Source organism: Microplitis demolitor, chromosome 3, assembly GCF_026212275.2.
Source record: "Microplitis demolitor isolate Queensland-Clemson2020A chromosome 3, iyMicDemo2.1a, whole genome shotgun sequence".
NCBI lineage: Eukaryota > Metazoa > Arthropoda > Insecta > Hymenoptera > Braconidae > Microplitis > Microplitis demolitor.
Genome location: NC_068547.1, coordinates 23,600,352 through 23,617,268, shown reverse-complemented (window position 1 = coordinate 23,617,268; position 16,917 = coordinate 23,600,352). Strand labels below are relative to the sequence as shown.

At 34.1% G+C, this 16,917-nt stretch overlaps 1 protein-coding gene across 1 annotated transcript in view; it reads left to right on the top strand.

Moving 5' to 3' along the window:
• Positions 1–16,917, top strand: part of LOC103571617 (dachshund homolog 1) — a 137,660-nt gene that overhangs the window by 11,217 nt on the left and 109,526 nt on the right. The window contains exon 2 of the mRNA XM_014442825.2: positions 15,535–15,594. Coding sequence (XP_014298311.1) covers positions 15,535–15,594 — 60 coding nt within the window. The remainder of the gene's footprint in view (positions 1–15,534; positions 15,595–16,917) is intronic.

The window sequence follows — 16,917 nt, the reverse complement described above, 5'->3', positions numbered from 1 at the left end:
ATGGCATTTACGATGAGTTGAATTACATATTTGCTCATGGTTTTATCTACGTGATCACCCTCGCTCAGCTCTGTAATACTGATGATGCTTTTACTTGCTCCCGAGTTTAGATCGTGGTCCGGTTATGAGAATATGAGGGTAAAGCTGTAAGCCAAAGCTTGGACCAAAAAAATATGAAAAGAGTGATAAAGAGAGATATGTTTTGTTGGCACTGGTATTTCGTTCGTTAGTTTCATTCTTTGGGCTCAAGTACCACTCGGTTTCTTTCTTCTTCCTCGCCCTTATTCTTCGCTTGTGTGTTGGTTCCTCTATTATTGTTATTATTATTTTTCTTATGGACCAAAGAGTTTTAGAAAGGAGTAACTATTGCAATTGTTGCCAGCAACTCAGTTATTATTCGTCACCATTGTCCCAAGTAGTTTAGAGTTTTGTTATTTGGGCTTCTCGGGCAGCTAAAGGTGTGAGTCTAGCAGCCACGTAAATCGAAAGTGCGTAAGGTTTCTTAATGAGGATAGAATTTTTAAGTGACTGACCTAGCCGAAGAAAACGGTAGGACCGGTTCACGCTGACCTCGACCGTCTGAATATTTTTTAATACCACGAGCAATCATTTAATATCTCGTTTGAATAAAAATTGTATCAACTTTGTAAATTATTTTTTTACATATCAATTTAAATTTTAAAAAAATTTTTTAATCTCTATTTGAATTTATCAAGCAGCCAACTCTCATTATACAAATGCAGTTAGGAAGTAGTGAGCTGTCATCATGTTAAAGTCACGGTAGTAACTGACTGCTGGTTGTTTTAAAATAGTAGTAGGCGTAGAGATGAGAAAACGCTGCTTCAAATAAAGTTTTGCTGATATAGAAGTCAGTGGCCTAAGGGTGATCGAGAAGCTGCTGCCTCTGTTCTCTTCTTAAGTTTGTTGGTCTGGGTGCCTGAGCTTCAATACATATATATGTTCTCATCAGCACACTTGCTCATACATTCTCTTTACATTCACATTTATAATCCCAATCGCAATAAAAATACCACAAGATCAGATATGTAAAATAATAAGCAAACATACTTGATTAATAATTGATAGAACAAATTAAATGATTGGTTTTAAATCTCAAGATTCATTTGTTATTATTATTTATAATTCATTGGGCGTAACTGGTGGTCATGTTGGATAGCAGTTACTCATGATCTCGGGATTAAGAGAAATGCGAGGGGCAAAAAATAAAAAAATACGTTAAGAGCTAACTCATGAATGCAATGGCTATATGCATTAGCGCCTTTTGTTTTTAGCTCTGCTATTCGATTTATTTCTGGTTGATGAATCAGGTGTACGTCTCAGTCAGTCCCAGTCTCTTTTCTCTGGTATCTGGGCCTGTGGATATGAGTCTGTGTCTGTTCAGATCGGCTGAGTAGAGGTGAGTTTGAGATTACTTTTGTGGGCGGGTCTCACTCTGTCAGAGCCTCTCATCCAGGTATAAATGCTCCTCACATTCGCGTTGAAACTCCCAGCAAAGTAAAACCATCTAGCTAAAACACCACCAACGTTAGTTTTACCTTTTGTAGTTGTAGTTGCTGTTGCCGTTGATGATCTCCATTCTTGACGTTTGTTGCATACAACTGCCTCGCGCATTTTCTCACTCTAATCTTTTAAATCTCGTCTACGCGATATTTGATTTAAATTGGAATGCTAAATTGCTGAATACGAATATTATATTTCTAATTACTAAAGACGCGTTGCTCATCTACAAGAGGTGTTTCTCATCATGCTTTAACATTCTCTCTATACTATTTATATACCATAATATAAAATTTATTAAGTGCAAAGTGCACATAAATATTTATTATTTAAAATTAAATTACTTACAAACAAATAATTGTTAATTGAAAATTTTAATTATTATTTTATACAGACGTTATTTATATATATATATATATGAAGCGGTACATATGTAAGTTTTATATTATCTCTGGTTATTTTTTAGTAAACATATGTAGATATCTAAGAGGAAGCCGAGAAATTAGAATAAATCTCGTGTACAACGAGGTCGTAAAGTGTTTAAACCAACGATTCACGAGCGAAGCTCTTAGTTATATTATATAGGGGATTAAAAAGTAAAACACGAGTGAAGATTCACTTATGTATTTATATTTATATATTGTTTTTCCTCGTTGCGAATAAGCTTCGGCTTTTAACGGGCGCTTTACTCACACGTGTTTTAAATTATAATAAATATTACGCGCCAATTAAACCCGTTGTTTTCACAGATGACACGCATGCGTTTAACTTGTTATATACATATATACACATATATTTTTGTACGTACACGTAGACAAGGAATAATGTTTAAGAGTGTTAGTTCTGCTGGCTCATCGGCGCCTTTAATTATATTGGTTTAGGCGCATTTTTACGATTGCCAATAAATAATATTATACAAGTTTTCTTAACCAATATATGTATTTATATATCTTATATATATTATCTAGATCTAGATGGGATAGAAGTCTTGTAAGAATTTCCACAAATAAATATTTCAAAATAATTTAAACGGTAGAAATTTATAAATGTCGATTTGGATTTGGTATTTTGATATTTTTTTTTTTTTTTTTTTTTCATTGTTTGGATGGTGGAAATAATTACGGAAATAGAGAAGGAAATAGAGGAAAGGGAATATTAGTTTAGAGATGGATTTTTAAAGAATAAACTCAGATGATTTGTTCTCGCGGCGGGAGTTCGGCTTAAGTAAAAAAAATAAGCCAAACTTCTCACATTATTCCTAAGAAGAAGAACTTTTAGAATGAGATGGAATTATTTGCTTGAGGCTACTCTTCTCCACCTACTATATACATGTATAACAAATAAAAAAATCATTAATAGTTTTTGTTTAAAGATCACCGACGCCTTTTAAATTTAAAACTAATGATTTGTTAATGATTTTTAAATTTTTATTTAGGTATCATTTTTTGCTTTGTCTTGAGCCGAAGACTACTTGAGATCTATAATAAATAAAATATACAAATCTGTTTAAATTAACCACGCATCAAACAATTTGAATTTCACGCTAATCTTGTGAAAATTTTTTCCGCGGCGCCTTCGGTCTGACAAAGCGATTTTTTTTTTTATTTTAAATGAAAAGAATGATGGAAAGAGACAAGTAAATTGAGATTTAAATTAAAGAAAAGATAAATGGAGTAAAAGGTTTTGTTTTTTTTTTTTTTTTTTTCTTTTCTTTTCTGATTCGTGTTGACGCAATTCGTTAAACAATTTGTGGATTGAAAAAATTAAACTGTAGCAAAATTTATATTGTGTGTAATGGCAGGACTTAAATGGTGAGTGTTAAAAATATTTAAAAAGGGAGATGTTGGATAACGAGCGTGTACAGCCAATAGAAAGTGAAAAAGGAGGATAAAAAACAAGAGTTTGTGTCGAGTGTATAGGAACCGAGTGCGGTGACGGACATGGGGTGACGGAGTACCTGAAAAAAAGTGTTTTTTATTTTTTTTCCCATAGCAGCATGTCGTATCGATCAACGACACAAACGTGTCGAACAATGCGACCCCGTTTCTTTATTACAGTCATCAGTCATTCGGTATAAATATTAAATTCGCTAAAAAAACCGTCCTCGCTATCGTACTCTCGTCCTGCAAAGCCGTCCTCAGGGTTCACGGGGGTAGAATTTGCACCGTCACCAGCTAGACAAAAGGCCAGCTGACCGGCAGATATACCAACAAATACGGTCGTCAGATATTTAACTTTAATATCAAAGGGATAAACTTTATAGTTAGTTATACAAATACTATATATATATGCGCATAAACTTCGCAGACTTAACTGAGTACACAAGATTTCGATCACAAAAATATATTATTTCAATTTATTTTTAAATTCGCCAAGTCATTTCTCTCATTTATCACTTTGAACACAATTTTTATTCAAATTTTATTTATAAATTATTTTTTTTTTCTATTTCTACTCAGGTCTATAAGACGGATTAAAAAAATTCGTTACAAATTACAAACCCAAACAATTTTAACTTTCAAGTACCGTGTATCCGGTCTTTAATATACAAATATATATATAATATCAATAAACCTTTTATGTAACGTCTTACGGTCTTCCTCAGCACCCAAAGACCCAAATAAAGTACTTGTGCCCCTTTCAAACGCACATGCTTATAAATGCCATCTAATTACGCTCTTACCTCACAAAAGTCTGTGCGCTACAGAAACAATGAGACAATAAATACAATAAATTCCAATATATATATGTATATATTATTACTGCTATATTTCTTGCAAGGATTTCTGAGTGGATATAAGTGTTTTCATTTTTTTATTTGGATGACACGAGGCGCGTGACGCGATCGGTAACCCCCGGTCTTGTCCAACCCCTTTACCTTACCCCTTCTCCTGGTTCACCTTTTCCCATCGCCGCAGCGCAGGCAACCCCCTGATTACCTACAGACATCCTCTTGGCAGTCTCCGCCTCTCGAATCTGACACAATACCGCAACCCAGCCGTAATTCTTTGCTCTATAAAAATATATAATGCATCTAAGGGGTGATGGGGTCTGTCTCGAGTCCTTGTCCTCGAAGGAGGGATAAAAATGGATGTCGCTGTTTTAAATATTTTAATTGTAATGTGTGACAATGTCTCTAATGTAAAAAACACACATATTGTCTATTAAAAGTCTTTTAATTTCTCAAGATCGTTGCGATCAAAGGCTTTATTGTTAATTATTCAAAATATTTATTCCAAAACAATGACTATTATTATGGAAAAACAAAACCGGGCAATTATTAGACTGAGTAATATTGAGTTCGTTAATTTATTTTTGCAATTTTATAGATCGCTGATTATTATTTGCTTGTAATAATTGTATGAGTATGCGCTTTGTTGTACACTCGTTGTTTACTTTTTTTTTGTTTTGTATTGCGTGTAGATCTGCGTCGGTCGCGTGATATGCAACGACGCGTCGCGAGAAGCTCTCTCTACTTGTGTACAGTAACAAGAATGACGACAAGACAAGTAGAGTTGGTTTGTTCTCCAGTAGGAAAATAAATATATAAATGAATAAATAAATAAAAATAAATGGAGGAATCTCGTGAAGCGCCGACAGCTCGAGGTGCGATACTTATCCACGGGTGGCCAGCCAGTCTCTCTTTCATTTAATTCCATTAATTAGCAATTATATAAATTCCAAGCTCAATTGCGTGACTTTTTACTCGTATATATTTAATCTTTCCCGGTGCGTTTTAAATGCTGCGTTAAAACACTTGTTTTACGATTATTCTTACCAGTGAATAAGACAACAACCTACTGATGTTCATATCTACATATGTATGTTGTTTTTTATTTTATACGCCAGTCAACTCGCTGGAATCTGATATAGTAAAGACGCATGCGCGATAATTTGTGTTACGGATAACGCAACTCACGAGGTGAGTCGGTCCTAAGTTTAATATTTATCAACAATATGAGTTTGCGCACTTATTGTCTTTATCGTCATCCCCGTTATCGTTTCACCTTGACGTTGTTTACGTCGTCGCGGTATGCCGTTACTGATGTCTTTCTTTAAATATATATATGTATGTATACATTTATATTTATAATTGCAGTAATTATTATTATCATTATCAGAAATTTTTATTTCAAACCCTGGTTTTATTTTTTCAATTATTATTATCACTTACGATGCATCCCAGGACATTAAAACCAACACAATGGCCTCTCAACAGTACGTTAAATGAGGTGATTCTGCATTTTTTTACCATTTACCTAACCGGTAATTGTCGACTCGGATAATTATATTTGCATTTATTTTGCTTGTTTTATTTAATTAATTTTTTTTTTAAATTTAAATTAAAAAATTTTACACTCTGATTTCTGTGCCTTCGAATATGGAGAATAAGACGCTAAAAATCCAACGTGTTTAGCTGTTTGTGACGACGACGACAGGGAGGATGACGAAGACGTGCATGCTGCAAACCTGTTTGTCACTGCGACGGCAGCCCCGAGCACCGGAATTGCATGTCAACGATATTACACGTACATGCATGTATTACGTATGCATATATACCGGCAGCTTGCATGTATACCTATATATAGATATGTGTATTACTTGGACATATGCATACATGAGTTAATGTAACCATGGCGGCATTCGCGCGTGCGAACTTTTATGTAATTTCAGAAGCTTCTGAATATTACATTCACTAAATTGAGAAATTAAATACATTGTCTCGAAAAAAATGTAATGACAATAATTACAGTGACATGTACACTACATATATATTTTTTTTCATCTGTCATTTTTGGGCTCGAGTATATTTTTAAAGCAGCCGATATTCGATCGTGAAAGCTTTTAACGTTTGGAGTCCCCTTGTTGCGACGAGATGTTACGTGATGATGATGATGATTTGGGTGATGATGTGGGGACAAATGAGAGAAGGATGATCTAAAGATTGTCAGCGATGCGTTAGGTAAAACGGCCACCGGTTTTCTTGGTCGGCAGGGATATCTCAAAGCCATGCCACGCTCGGGTCCTCTCATTCTTCAAAGTATAATCGCACGGCGGGTGTCGTTTCGCATTTAAAAAGGTGCCCAACTTCTCGCCCCCGTTTGTCGCGACGGGAGGTAGACATTTATCTCTCTCTTTAGCTTTTAGACGGGCGTGTATGTGATGAGTATAACATCAATTGTGCTTCAGTGCCGCTGGTAAATGCGGATAAACACGACCCTATAAATCGAGTCCATATATTCTCACTATATTTTTCCATTACATGTTTCTTATCTCTCTCGCTCATACTCTCAAACTATCACGCCTCGATAATCGTCCTAAATAGGCCCACGGATTTTACGCATCCACGAATTATTTGTGTCACTTACGAACGGTAACATTTGCTTAAATATGTATATACATATATATCTGAGTAGTTACGTCCCTTGAATCATCGAATTTTTATTTTTATCAAATATCAAAGGAAAAAATAGTTCATTATTTTTTTTTCTGGATAATCTTTGACAAATTGCGTGACGTTTGTTGAGTAGAGTGCATGCACCGTGTACGCATAACATAAACAGAATAATAATATATATATGCACATATAGTGGATCGTGTGCGACGCACCACCGGAAGTAGTTCGCGAGATAACGCGGACCGCAATTTGTCGGCAGAGAAGAGATATAAAACGGTATGCGTTAGTTCATTCAAGCAGGGGTGACGCTTACAACCAGATGCACGAGCACGCACGCTCGTATGTTCTCTCCTACACAACTCGAGAAATAAAGTACAGCAGTTAAAGAAAAATAATCATACACCTCTAACCCTCGTTATTTTTTTATTTTATTTTTATTTATGAATTATTATACTTGCACAGACATAATAAAAAGTACTCTGCTGACGCAACTTTTTTTTTTTTTTTTTTTTTTTCAAATATTACAATCAGATGTGTGCAGTTTATAAAAATATAGTATTTTAAGTACTTTAAACTTTTAAATTATTCTTGCAATAAAATATTTTTTTTTATTTCAAAATATCTATCTCGTAAAAAATTACAACCGTTTAAATGGGGCTAGAAAATTTATTAATTTGTTACTGCTTACAAGCGTTACAGCCTTTTTAAATATTTTTATTATTTTAAATTACACAAGATAAAATATTACTATTATTATTACTGTTGTTGTAAGTAACATTGAGTAGAGATTGCTTACAATGTTTCTGTGCATGTAAAACAATTTAGTTTTTGCAGTGGATTAAAATAATCTCATATAAGTTAATAATAAAGCGTTAGTTATATTTATAAATTTAACAAATAATAATAATAATAATAATAAACAAGTATGAAAAGATAGATTGAAGGTGTAAGTAATATAAAAAAATGCATGAATGTTAAAATTGAAATATAATAGGTTCCCGACAGGAGGAAAAAGAAAGCGAGTAGCCCCGGGCAAAGTGAGACTCTGGTAATTCTGTTTAAAATGCATTCATTTCAATTTTCATCCAGCTCTTTTTAATACTTGATATAAAAAGTGAGAGTTATATAAGCGATGACGAGAGTAGTAATACCTACGCGTTGTGTTTCTTTAGCCGGCGCGAGAGATGGAATGGAAATGTAATAAAAAGTTGTAATAAGCTAGTCGCGGGAGATACGGCCCAGTGTCAAGATGAAGGGAAAATTTTGAATATAAAACATCAACTAAGCAAATTCCTCGACAAAGTTTATGAAAAATTTCATTCAGTCTACAATAAACCGTTTATTTATTAAGTATAGCCTTTCAAATCCAAGCAATACTGACTCAAATATATATAAATATATATATTTTGTATATGAACGTAAGTTTAACTTGAGGGGTTGATACAAATGTATAATGGAAAGTTCAAACGCACTCCCATTGTCGAAACAATTTTCAAATCATCCATCCTACATGTAGACTAATACTATTAAATAAAATTTATGTGTGTACATATATATGTATATGTATGAACGATGTAATACTGATGCGATCCACTACAGTAATAGCTTGAGTACATGTACAAAAGCTCCTAGTAATTTTCGTATCATAGATGTGTGTTCCAAGTTGAATGAGAAAGCTTCTCCTCCTCTAAATTAAACCCCCCCGGGGTTTCGTAACGGCTAGTTCTGTACTCTCAAAATACTACATAAGGTATAAGGGGATGTTACAACCCTTATTGTTCGCCTTTACTAGTATAGACACCATCGTTAACTATATTTTTCATCTACAGTTAATCCTATCCTATTTCGGTAGCATCCTCATAAATAAATCGCGAATTCAAATGAAATTCAATCCAATTCCATCCCATTACTTGTGAGTGTTTGTTAAAAATAATTTACCAAAATTTAGGTTTTCCGAATAATATAAAAAGCATGGGAATTAAGTTATTGATCCTCGGCGGACTTTTACGGAGAAAGCTATTGGATTCAATTTGTCTGGACGTAGAAAAAGGACGAGGGGGACTGATGTCCTCCGTGGGATTGAAATATCTGATTCGCAAAAAAGATGATGGAAATAAAATAGCTGGGATAGTTGATAGATAAATAAATTAATGGGAAATATTGAAACAGAGATGGGTGAGCCATAAATTTGAGGATATCGGCAATAGTGTGTATTTAATATTTATTTACGGATTAATAAGTACAGTACTAACGGTTTGCTGTTCATAGGTGTATTTATATGTAGTGTATAATGTTTCATACGGTGTTTGATATTTAGTACCTACAGTGTTACAAATGAGCTAGGCTTTTCGTCGGTCGTAATTTCTACTCGTGATATCCTGTAATTAACGAGCAGCCTGCTAGTATAATATCCCCCTTTAGAGGCTCGCTCTTTCTGTCTCCCTCTTACTCTTTCTCTGATACATCAAGCGCATTCTCTAGATTCCGCTTATCACAAATCTACAGCTGCTCTCCAAAGAAACACTCATTGTTCGAGTGCTAACGTCGCTGTCGCCTTTTCATATTATTTATATACATTTTTCTTATGAGTATTAATTTATGATTGTTTTTATTTTTTTATTTTCAAGTGTTAAACTGAATGATTTATCATTAAATCTGTAATCCAAATGTGAAAACATTACTCGCGGTTTCTCGCTCACCCACGCAAAATATATATACCACCCTTCCTGTATATATATAACATATATAATTGAACGGGATAATTTTCATTTAGGATTTTGTTGGTATTATTCTCTTTGTGAATATAAATTTGCGTGAAAGACTATCACTGGAAGCATTTTCACGTCTGTTCGTGTGTATTCAACTGTATATTATCACCATATATATGTGTGTATGTGTTGCTGAATACGACAATTGTGAGTATATATATATATATATATATATGTCTGTTTGATAGTAGAGGATGGTGTGCAACAGGTGTCCGCGGGGACATTCGCAGAAACGCGCGGGGCAAACTCAGGGTTGGGTGAATTGTGAAAAGGGTCGTGAGAGAATAAGAGGGATGGATATTTTATATCCGCGAATGAGCAAAAGAGCAAGAATATAATATGAGAATAAGAGGTTAAATTGTATATTATCAAAGGGAAAGAAAAAGCTAGAAAAAAATAAACAGAAAAAAAGGGCCGAGAATTTTTCTCTTTATTATTTATGAGCTTTTTATTCGACTTGTTGAGCTCTAGCTTTAAATCCTACTCGGCACTCTTTTCCGGCTTTTCCAACTGGGAGAAAATTTTTTTCTCTTTACAAGGGGAGAAATGTAATGTACTAAATTAAAAAAAAAAGAACATCCCTCAGCCTAGAATATTTGCTGTGAAAATTAGTGTCGCTGGCTTTTTTACTTCCTCGACAGAATTTAATTACAGCGAAAAATAATATTTTATTTTTTAAAACAGATAATAATACAACTATTTAATGTAAGATGAATACATAAACAGATACCTAAAGTTGAAGGCATCTATAAATGGCCGTATGATTTTCTCAAGTTGTGTAAGTAGGAGACATATATATGTGTGTTCTTAAAAAGTATGATCTTTTGACATTTAACAAGGGAAGATCGTGCAAGAGATAAGTCGGCATTCATCATTATGAAAAAGTATCTTTATTCTTTTCTATTAGAGTATCTATTCTGAAATCATATATAATACATCTAATGCATGTAAACTCTCAGTCTCAGTGAAAAAGCTTGGTGTTTAAATCTTGTATGCGATGAGTATTACAGCTATGCATCAGAAATGATGCTGAGGATAAAACTGTTAGGGTATAATAACACTTAGCGTTCGGTTACCCGTCATCCTCTTCAGGTAGCATTGCTCCTTCATCCCGTAAGAGATAGATACGATTTGGGCGTAATCCGTCAAAGAGGTCTTTTAGCGTTCGGCAAAAAAAAACTTATTATCTGAGATCTCCATTAAAGTTCAGTTAACGCCCTCTTGGCTCCGACATTGTCGCTTTCTCTGTCTATCACACGAGATTCAATAAAAAAACCAGATGTATCTTATTTAGTAACTGAAAATTTTTCGGCTTCTGCTGATGTCTACTCACCTAACTCTTTGATCGACTTGCATCGAAATTTCGTCTATACATCTACACTCATGTATGTGTGTATAGGTATATATATATTTTAGCTGGTGTAACTCGATACGCCCTTACTCGAGCCCTCGACTGTAAAAGTTGTTGAGATTTCGAGGATTTTTCTCCCTTTTCTTCGACGACTTCCATCTTTATTTTTTTTCTTTGGCTCTACATCCCACATGGGATTTCACGCACCCGTGAAGATCTATCGCCGCATTCTTCATTCGAGAAATCCGTGGGGTGTCGGAAAAAACACCTTTTACTTTATCCAAATAAAATAAATGTTAAGTATACATTTACAAAAAATTACATAGCCAGAAAAATTTTTTCAACTGTCGCAATAACAACAAATTTAATAAATACAAATTTCGAAATAGTTATCAGCAAAAATTTTCAAATAATTATACAGATTATTATTCTTTTCGCGAGAAATAACTAGAAGCCTCTAATTAATTAACAGAAAATATCATTACTAACAACTTAATTACAACATTTAATAATTACATGATTTCAATGAATGTACATATATATTTTGAATTTGAATAATTATTTTTAAACTCTAGCTTACCATAATTCAAGTCTCGTAATTTAGTTTAGCTTCACGCGAATTCCGATAACTATAATTAAAACCTTTTCAAGCTCAACGCAATCTCTCCCCCTACCGGCGTATAAGATTACGTGAGCGTTCAATTTCGCTGTTCATACTAGCATGTGAGTGAGTGTATTCCGTACAAGCATTTTCACGTCTTTCTCACTCTCATTTGCTCAGACATCAGTAACAACCCTTCGCTACTCTTCTTAGACATAAGCCACCCCTTTCGGCCAAGCACAACCCTCCCCACCCACCCCCCTCGCCTACCACTTCACCGTTTCCCTATCGAGCAGAGCCTATATCGAGTTACTCTGACATAATTTCGTTAATTATGATTTCGCAGTATGATTCCATTTCTCCACTTTCTCTTGTCTTCGAGCCTACTCTTCTCAGTGTGTCCTCAACTCCACTCCCCATTATCCCTCCGTATCCATATCAACTCTTTGATGTATCGTGAAAATTTCCCATAATTATTTTAAAAACACATCACAGTTAAATTTAAAATCTTCTCATTAAATACCGAAAAAATTTCGATAAAATTATATTTACATAAATTTTATAGACTTTAATAATCTTAATTATTTTAGAAAATTATTTGATAATAGCGCAATATTTAAAATTAAAACAGTTATTGCGTTAATAAAGATGACATTTCTTGCAGGTAATTAACATGGATATTTATGCTACAGCACAACCCACTAAGGGTTTCTTAGTTTCTCGTAGGGAAGACAATCCTCGTGGATTCGTATCGCTAATCCACCCGCGTGCCAGGGGGTTGTTTTAATTGAAATCTTACTCAGTTACTCGTGCCCAACATTTTCTCATTCCTCTTTTCTCTTTCTCTCTGCTACTATCTCCCTTTCACATATCTAAATATACACATATATATGTATATATTAGATATATAGCAAGATACTCTGCTACGCCTTGCTATCATTCCTCATTCCTTACTCCTGTCGATATGCACTCGAGGGTTCGTCTGTCGAACGTTAACGAGAACACGTTACCGAGTTACCAAGTTCCTCAACTCTCGACTAGAAATCCATCCTCGAGCTCCCCTTCCCCCTCCTCACCACAGTTTGTCCTATGAGCGAGTATAAACTTTGAGGCAGAGGGATGAAATTTCTTCGTGTTACTCTGTGTACAATATGAATAGTATAGTAGTGTAGTGTAGAATATAATACATGTATAGATAAGAAATTATTCAAGAGAGGTATTATTTTCAAGAAATACTAGGGCTGTTATATTTTCGTTGAAAGTTTTCTCAAGTCGTGAGCAGAGTCGAGAAGTACAGATGTGAGAGAACGTTATATTTCGCCGGGCAAGAAAACGACAAAAGTTTTCGGGGCTATTGGATGAGATTGCTGAGTCGGAATGTCAACCGTGAGACCACTAAAGGTGCCGATGGGTTTGTAAGACAAGTTGAAGATGTAAAAGAAGTTTAAGGAGATGAAAAACCCGAGTGAGTGTATGAGAAATGGAGGATGGAAACGAGACAAACTTTTAATTCGTTCATTTCAGTTGGCTCAAAGGGTTGCCCGAATGGGGCTTATTAAAATTTATATACTGTCTCTCTGCGCTTACGTTTTCGTGTTACGAAATTTAGATTTCGTTCTCTCGGCAATCTGCGTTCTGCGGGGATACTGTTAACTTGGAAATTAAAAACCGTCAAATATCAGCCTGTCGAGGAGAAAAGATGTAACAAAAGTGGTTTTGTGCTCTTCGATAAAATAATAATAATAAAAAAAAAAAAAAAATGAAATCTCTTCTTTAACCCCGAGAAATTACACTTTCGTGCTTTTAATCCTGTTCAACAATACTCAGAAACGCATTTTGCCACAGGCGAAAAGGGTTATAGTCTCTTATTTTCTCCGTGCTAATATTTTTTGAAGGGTTGAAATCTAATTTTTTTTAAAGCCCACCCTGGTGTGCTCTTCCTTTTATATTCTCGGGTGGAGAAAAATACCGTGCGATGGAAAAAGATGTGGAAAGTGTAGATTCCACGAGAATTAAGTCTCGGGGGTTATATTCCTGTCTGTCGTTCCCATTGGACATAATAAAAACGACATCTGAAATATGCATCCCTTAATAAACCTGTCCAATTAGCAACGAATGGAATTAAGTATTTAGGGGGTGTCAGAGTTTATTTTTTCATTTTTTTCACTCGCTTGTTAAGGCTCCAGGTGTCACGTGAGAAAAAACCCTTTTTCATTCAGCGGCATAAAAAGATTAGATTCTTAAAATTCAGCTTAAAGTTTTTCATGAGGGTGAACTTGTTCTGCTTCCTTTTCTTACATCTTACTGGATTAATTATGATTAATTTTATTCTTTCAGATTAAAATGTAATTAATCTTTATTTTACGTCGCTACAAATATTATTCAGTGTATTAATAATAAATATATATAATATATATTGAGTAAATTCATGATTCCCGAAATGACTATGAGTTTTTACTGCAAGGGTATGGCATTGTTCCGAGTAATGAACCAGACAAGTCAATCAAACACAGCTGATATATATGATATAAATTTATATATATATTGGTATTTGATCAGACGAGGGTCTGTAAGGGTTTCAAATAACATCCAGTTAACAATACGCATGGAAAACAATGTGAATAAACAAAAATAATTATTGTATGTAACTGATCGACATTCACAGTAGTCATCATCGGATATATTTTTAAAGTAATTACGGGCATGTTTTGTTTCGGAATGAATGGAATTGAAGTAATAATCCAATGTAAATAATATCCCGATGCACAAATGAAATGTATGTAAATAATTTATAAAATGATGGCTCGTTAGTATGAGCCGGTAAAAATTTAACGCAGCAGTTACTGAACGCGAATGTAAAAATTCCATATGAGGAGCGCAAGGAGCCAGGGGATGCACCAGCAGATCGAAAATCTGTGTAATTAACCGAAGGAATTTAAATCGCAAGGGTGGAGTGCGTCAAGGTGGGGAAGCGTCAAAGAGTGTTGGGGTTGATTAAAATCGCGGGAACAGCCGCTTAGAATGAAACCACCGTTTTTAAAAATATTTTTATCTCTTTTATTTCCGCCTACACTCGCCGCTATGGGTAATACACTGATCCGTTAGTATATTCCTCGACATTGGATTTTTTTACCGGACGATTAAAAAATACTTTACGGCCAATTATCTGAAACTTTTAAACGCTAGTCGAGGGTGAATTACTTCGGTCAGAAATTTTTTGCTCCATTTCGCTCGCGTTTACTGGGAAAGAGAAAACAATTATGTACGGGGGTAATAATATTTGTTACAGATTTTTTTAAAATTCTGACACTAACAGCTTAATTACGGTTATCTGTGTCGTCATACCTGCAAGGAAAAATGTCCATTTGACTCTAATTTATGTGACTAATACAAACCGCCAGGGGTCTTAATATATGTATGTATAAATCTGACGATAGTGAGAACAAAAATATGGCAGTTGAAAAAGTGCAATATCACGGAATACATAAATGCGTGATGAGGGCAAATCATTTGAATGAAAAGAAGATAAATTTTGTCGAGCTACTCGGTTATACATATTTTGTTTTTTTTTTTTTTCTCATTTTTTTATTTCTTTTTCTTATTTTTTACATTCTTATTCATCAGCATAAGCTAAAATTCTTTGAGGCTATTTCTCGTGTCTGCGTGTAAAACCAATTTAGCTTTCACTCGCAATTTTATTCCAACAAACGTTTAACTGGCTGCAGTTATTGCTGGCTTTTATACTATTTCAAAACGTATAAATATATATAATATAATAATACAACATAATAAAATATAATAACAATTTCTTGACAATTCAAATTACCATCAATCTTGTATTGAACATTTCTCAACATTTTTTCATTATTATTTTTTATTATTTTCATTTTTGTTGCAGGTATGCATCACCGTCAAGTAACATTTTCTCTCTCGCTACAAACAAAATTTCACATAGATGGTATGTTTAAATATAAATCACTTATTCTTATCGATAACAAAAAAAAAAAAAAAAAAAAAAAAAAAAAAAATATTTATGTCCACTAGATTTTATTTTCTCGCTTCAATTGTCAAACATATCACTCAACAATATTTAATGCCCAATAAATATATAGACATACATGCACATGCACATTAGTGTGTAGGCATACTTAACTATCGAGCGTTCGATTGCAGGAAGTAGTCAATCAGGTAACACGATATATATATCTGCCCAAGTGTGAATAGTTTTAAACGCGTTGCATATATATCTGTCTAGTGTTAACAGGCATAAATCTCGCGAAATAAAGAAATCATTAATCAGACAAAAGAGATACCGGGACTAGGTATCACTAGGGGGGAAGGGGGGGGGCTCCCTCCATATAGTACTTGATATTCGAATTTTTATTATCGAGCATGCTACTTTTTCGATGGATGCTCACTCGATACGATACAGATACCACGATATGACACAGAACTCTGGGGATCTAGATAAAAGAAACGAGTGGGTAGGACGTGACGAGACAATAGATCACTGGTCCACTAGCTATAATACAATCGCATCAGCATCTCCACCGCGTATTGTTTCTATCGCTTTGATATCGAGGCCAAGAACGCTTACAGATCATCCCTAGATCCACAGACGATCCGCACCGAGATCACATATATATATAAAACACCCCCGCACTTCCTCTTTACTTTCTCGCTTTTTGTTTTATCACATTTTTTATTGTTACTATTTTTTTTCTTTTCTTTTTTTTTTTTTTTTTTTTTTGTTATTCTCATCCGCTTTGTGTATCACTGGTAAAAGGGTGGTGTTTCCTAGCAAACACACGTTCCACTTTATCTCTTCCGTGCACCGTGTGAGAGATCTCCCTCCCAAGTTAAATGTACACTACCGTTCATCACCATAATTAAGCAATTATTTTTTATTCTATCATAAACAATGTATTAAAGATAATATTCAACTGTACTCTCATATCTAAATATATTCAATTTAATTCTTTAACACTGCTAATTCATAGCCAAGATAAATTAGCCATTTTATCAATGATTAATTGCCCTATGCTAATTAGGATTAATTATTGTGGCTATTTATATAATTTTATTTGAGCTTCAACTCGAGAAAAGATAACGCTAAGTATATTATTACCAACTAATGACAGTATATATATCATCATTATTATTATTATTATTATTATTATTATTATTATTATTGTATTTTTTTTAATGAAAAAAATAAAACGTTAACGGATTAGGCGACGAAACAACGGGATTCCGACAGATGGGCAAGCACGTGCGCTAA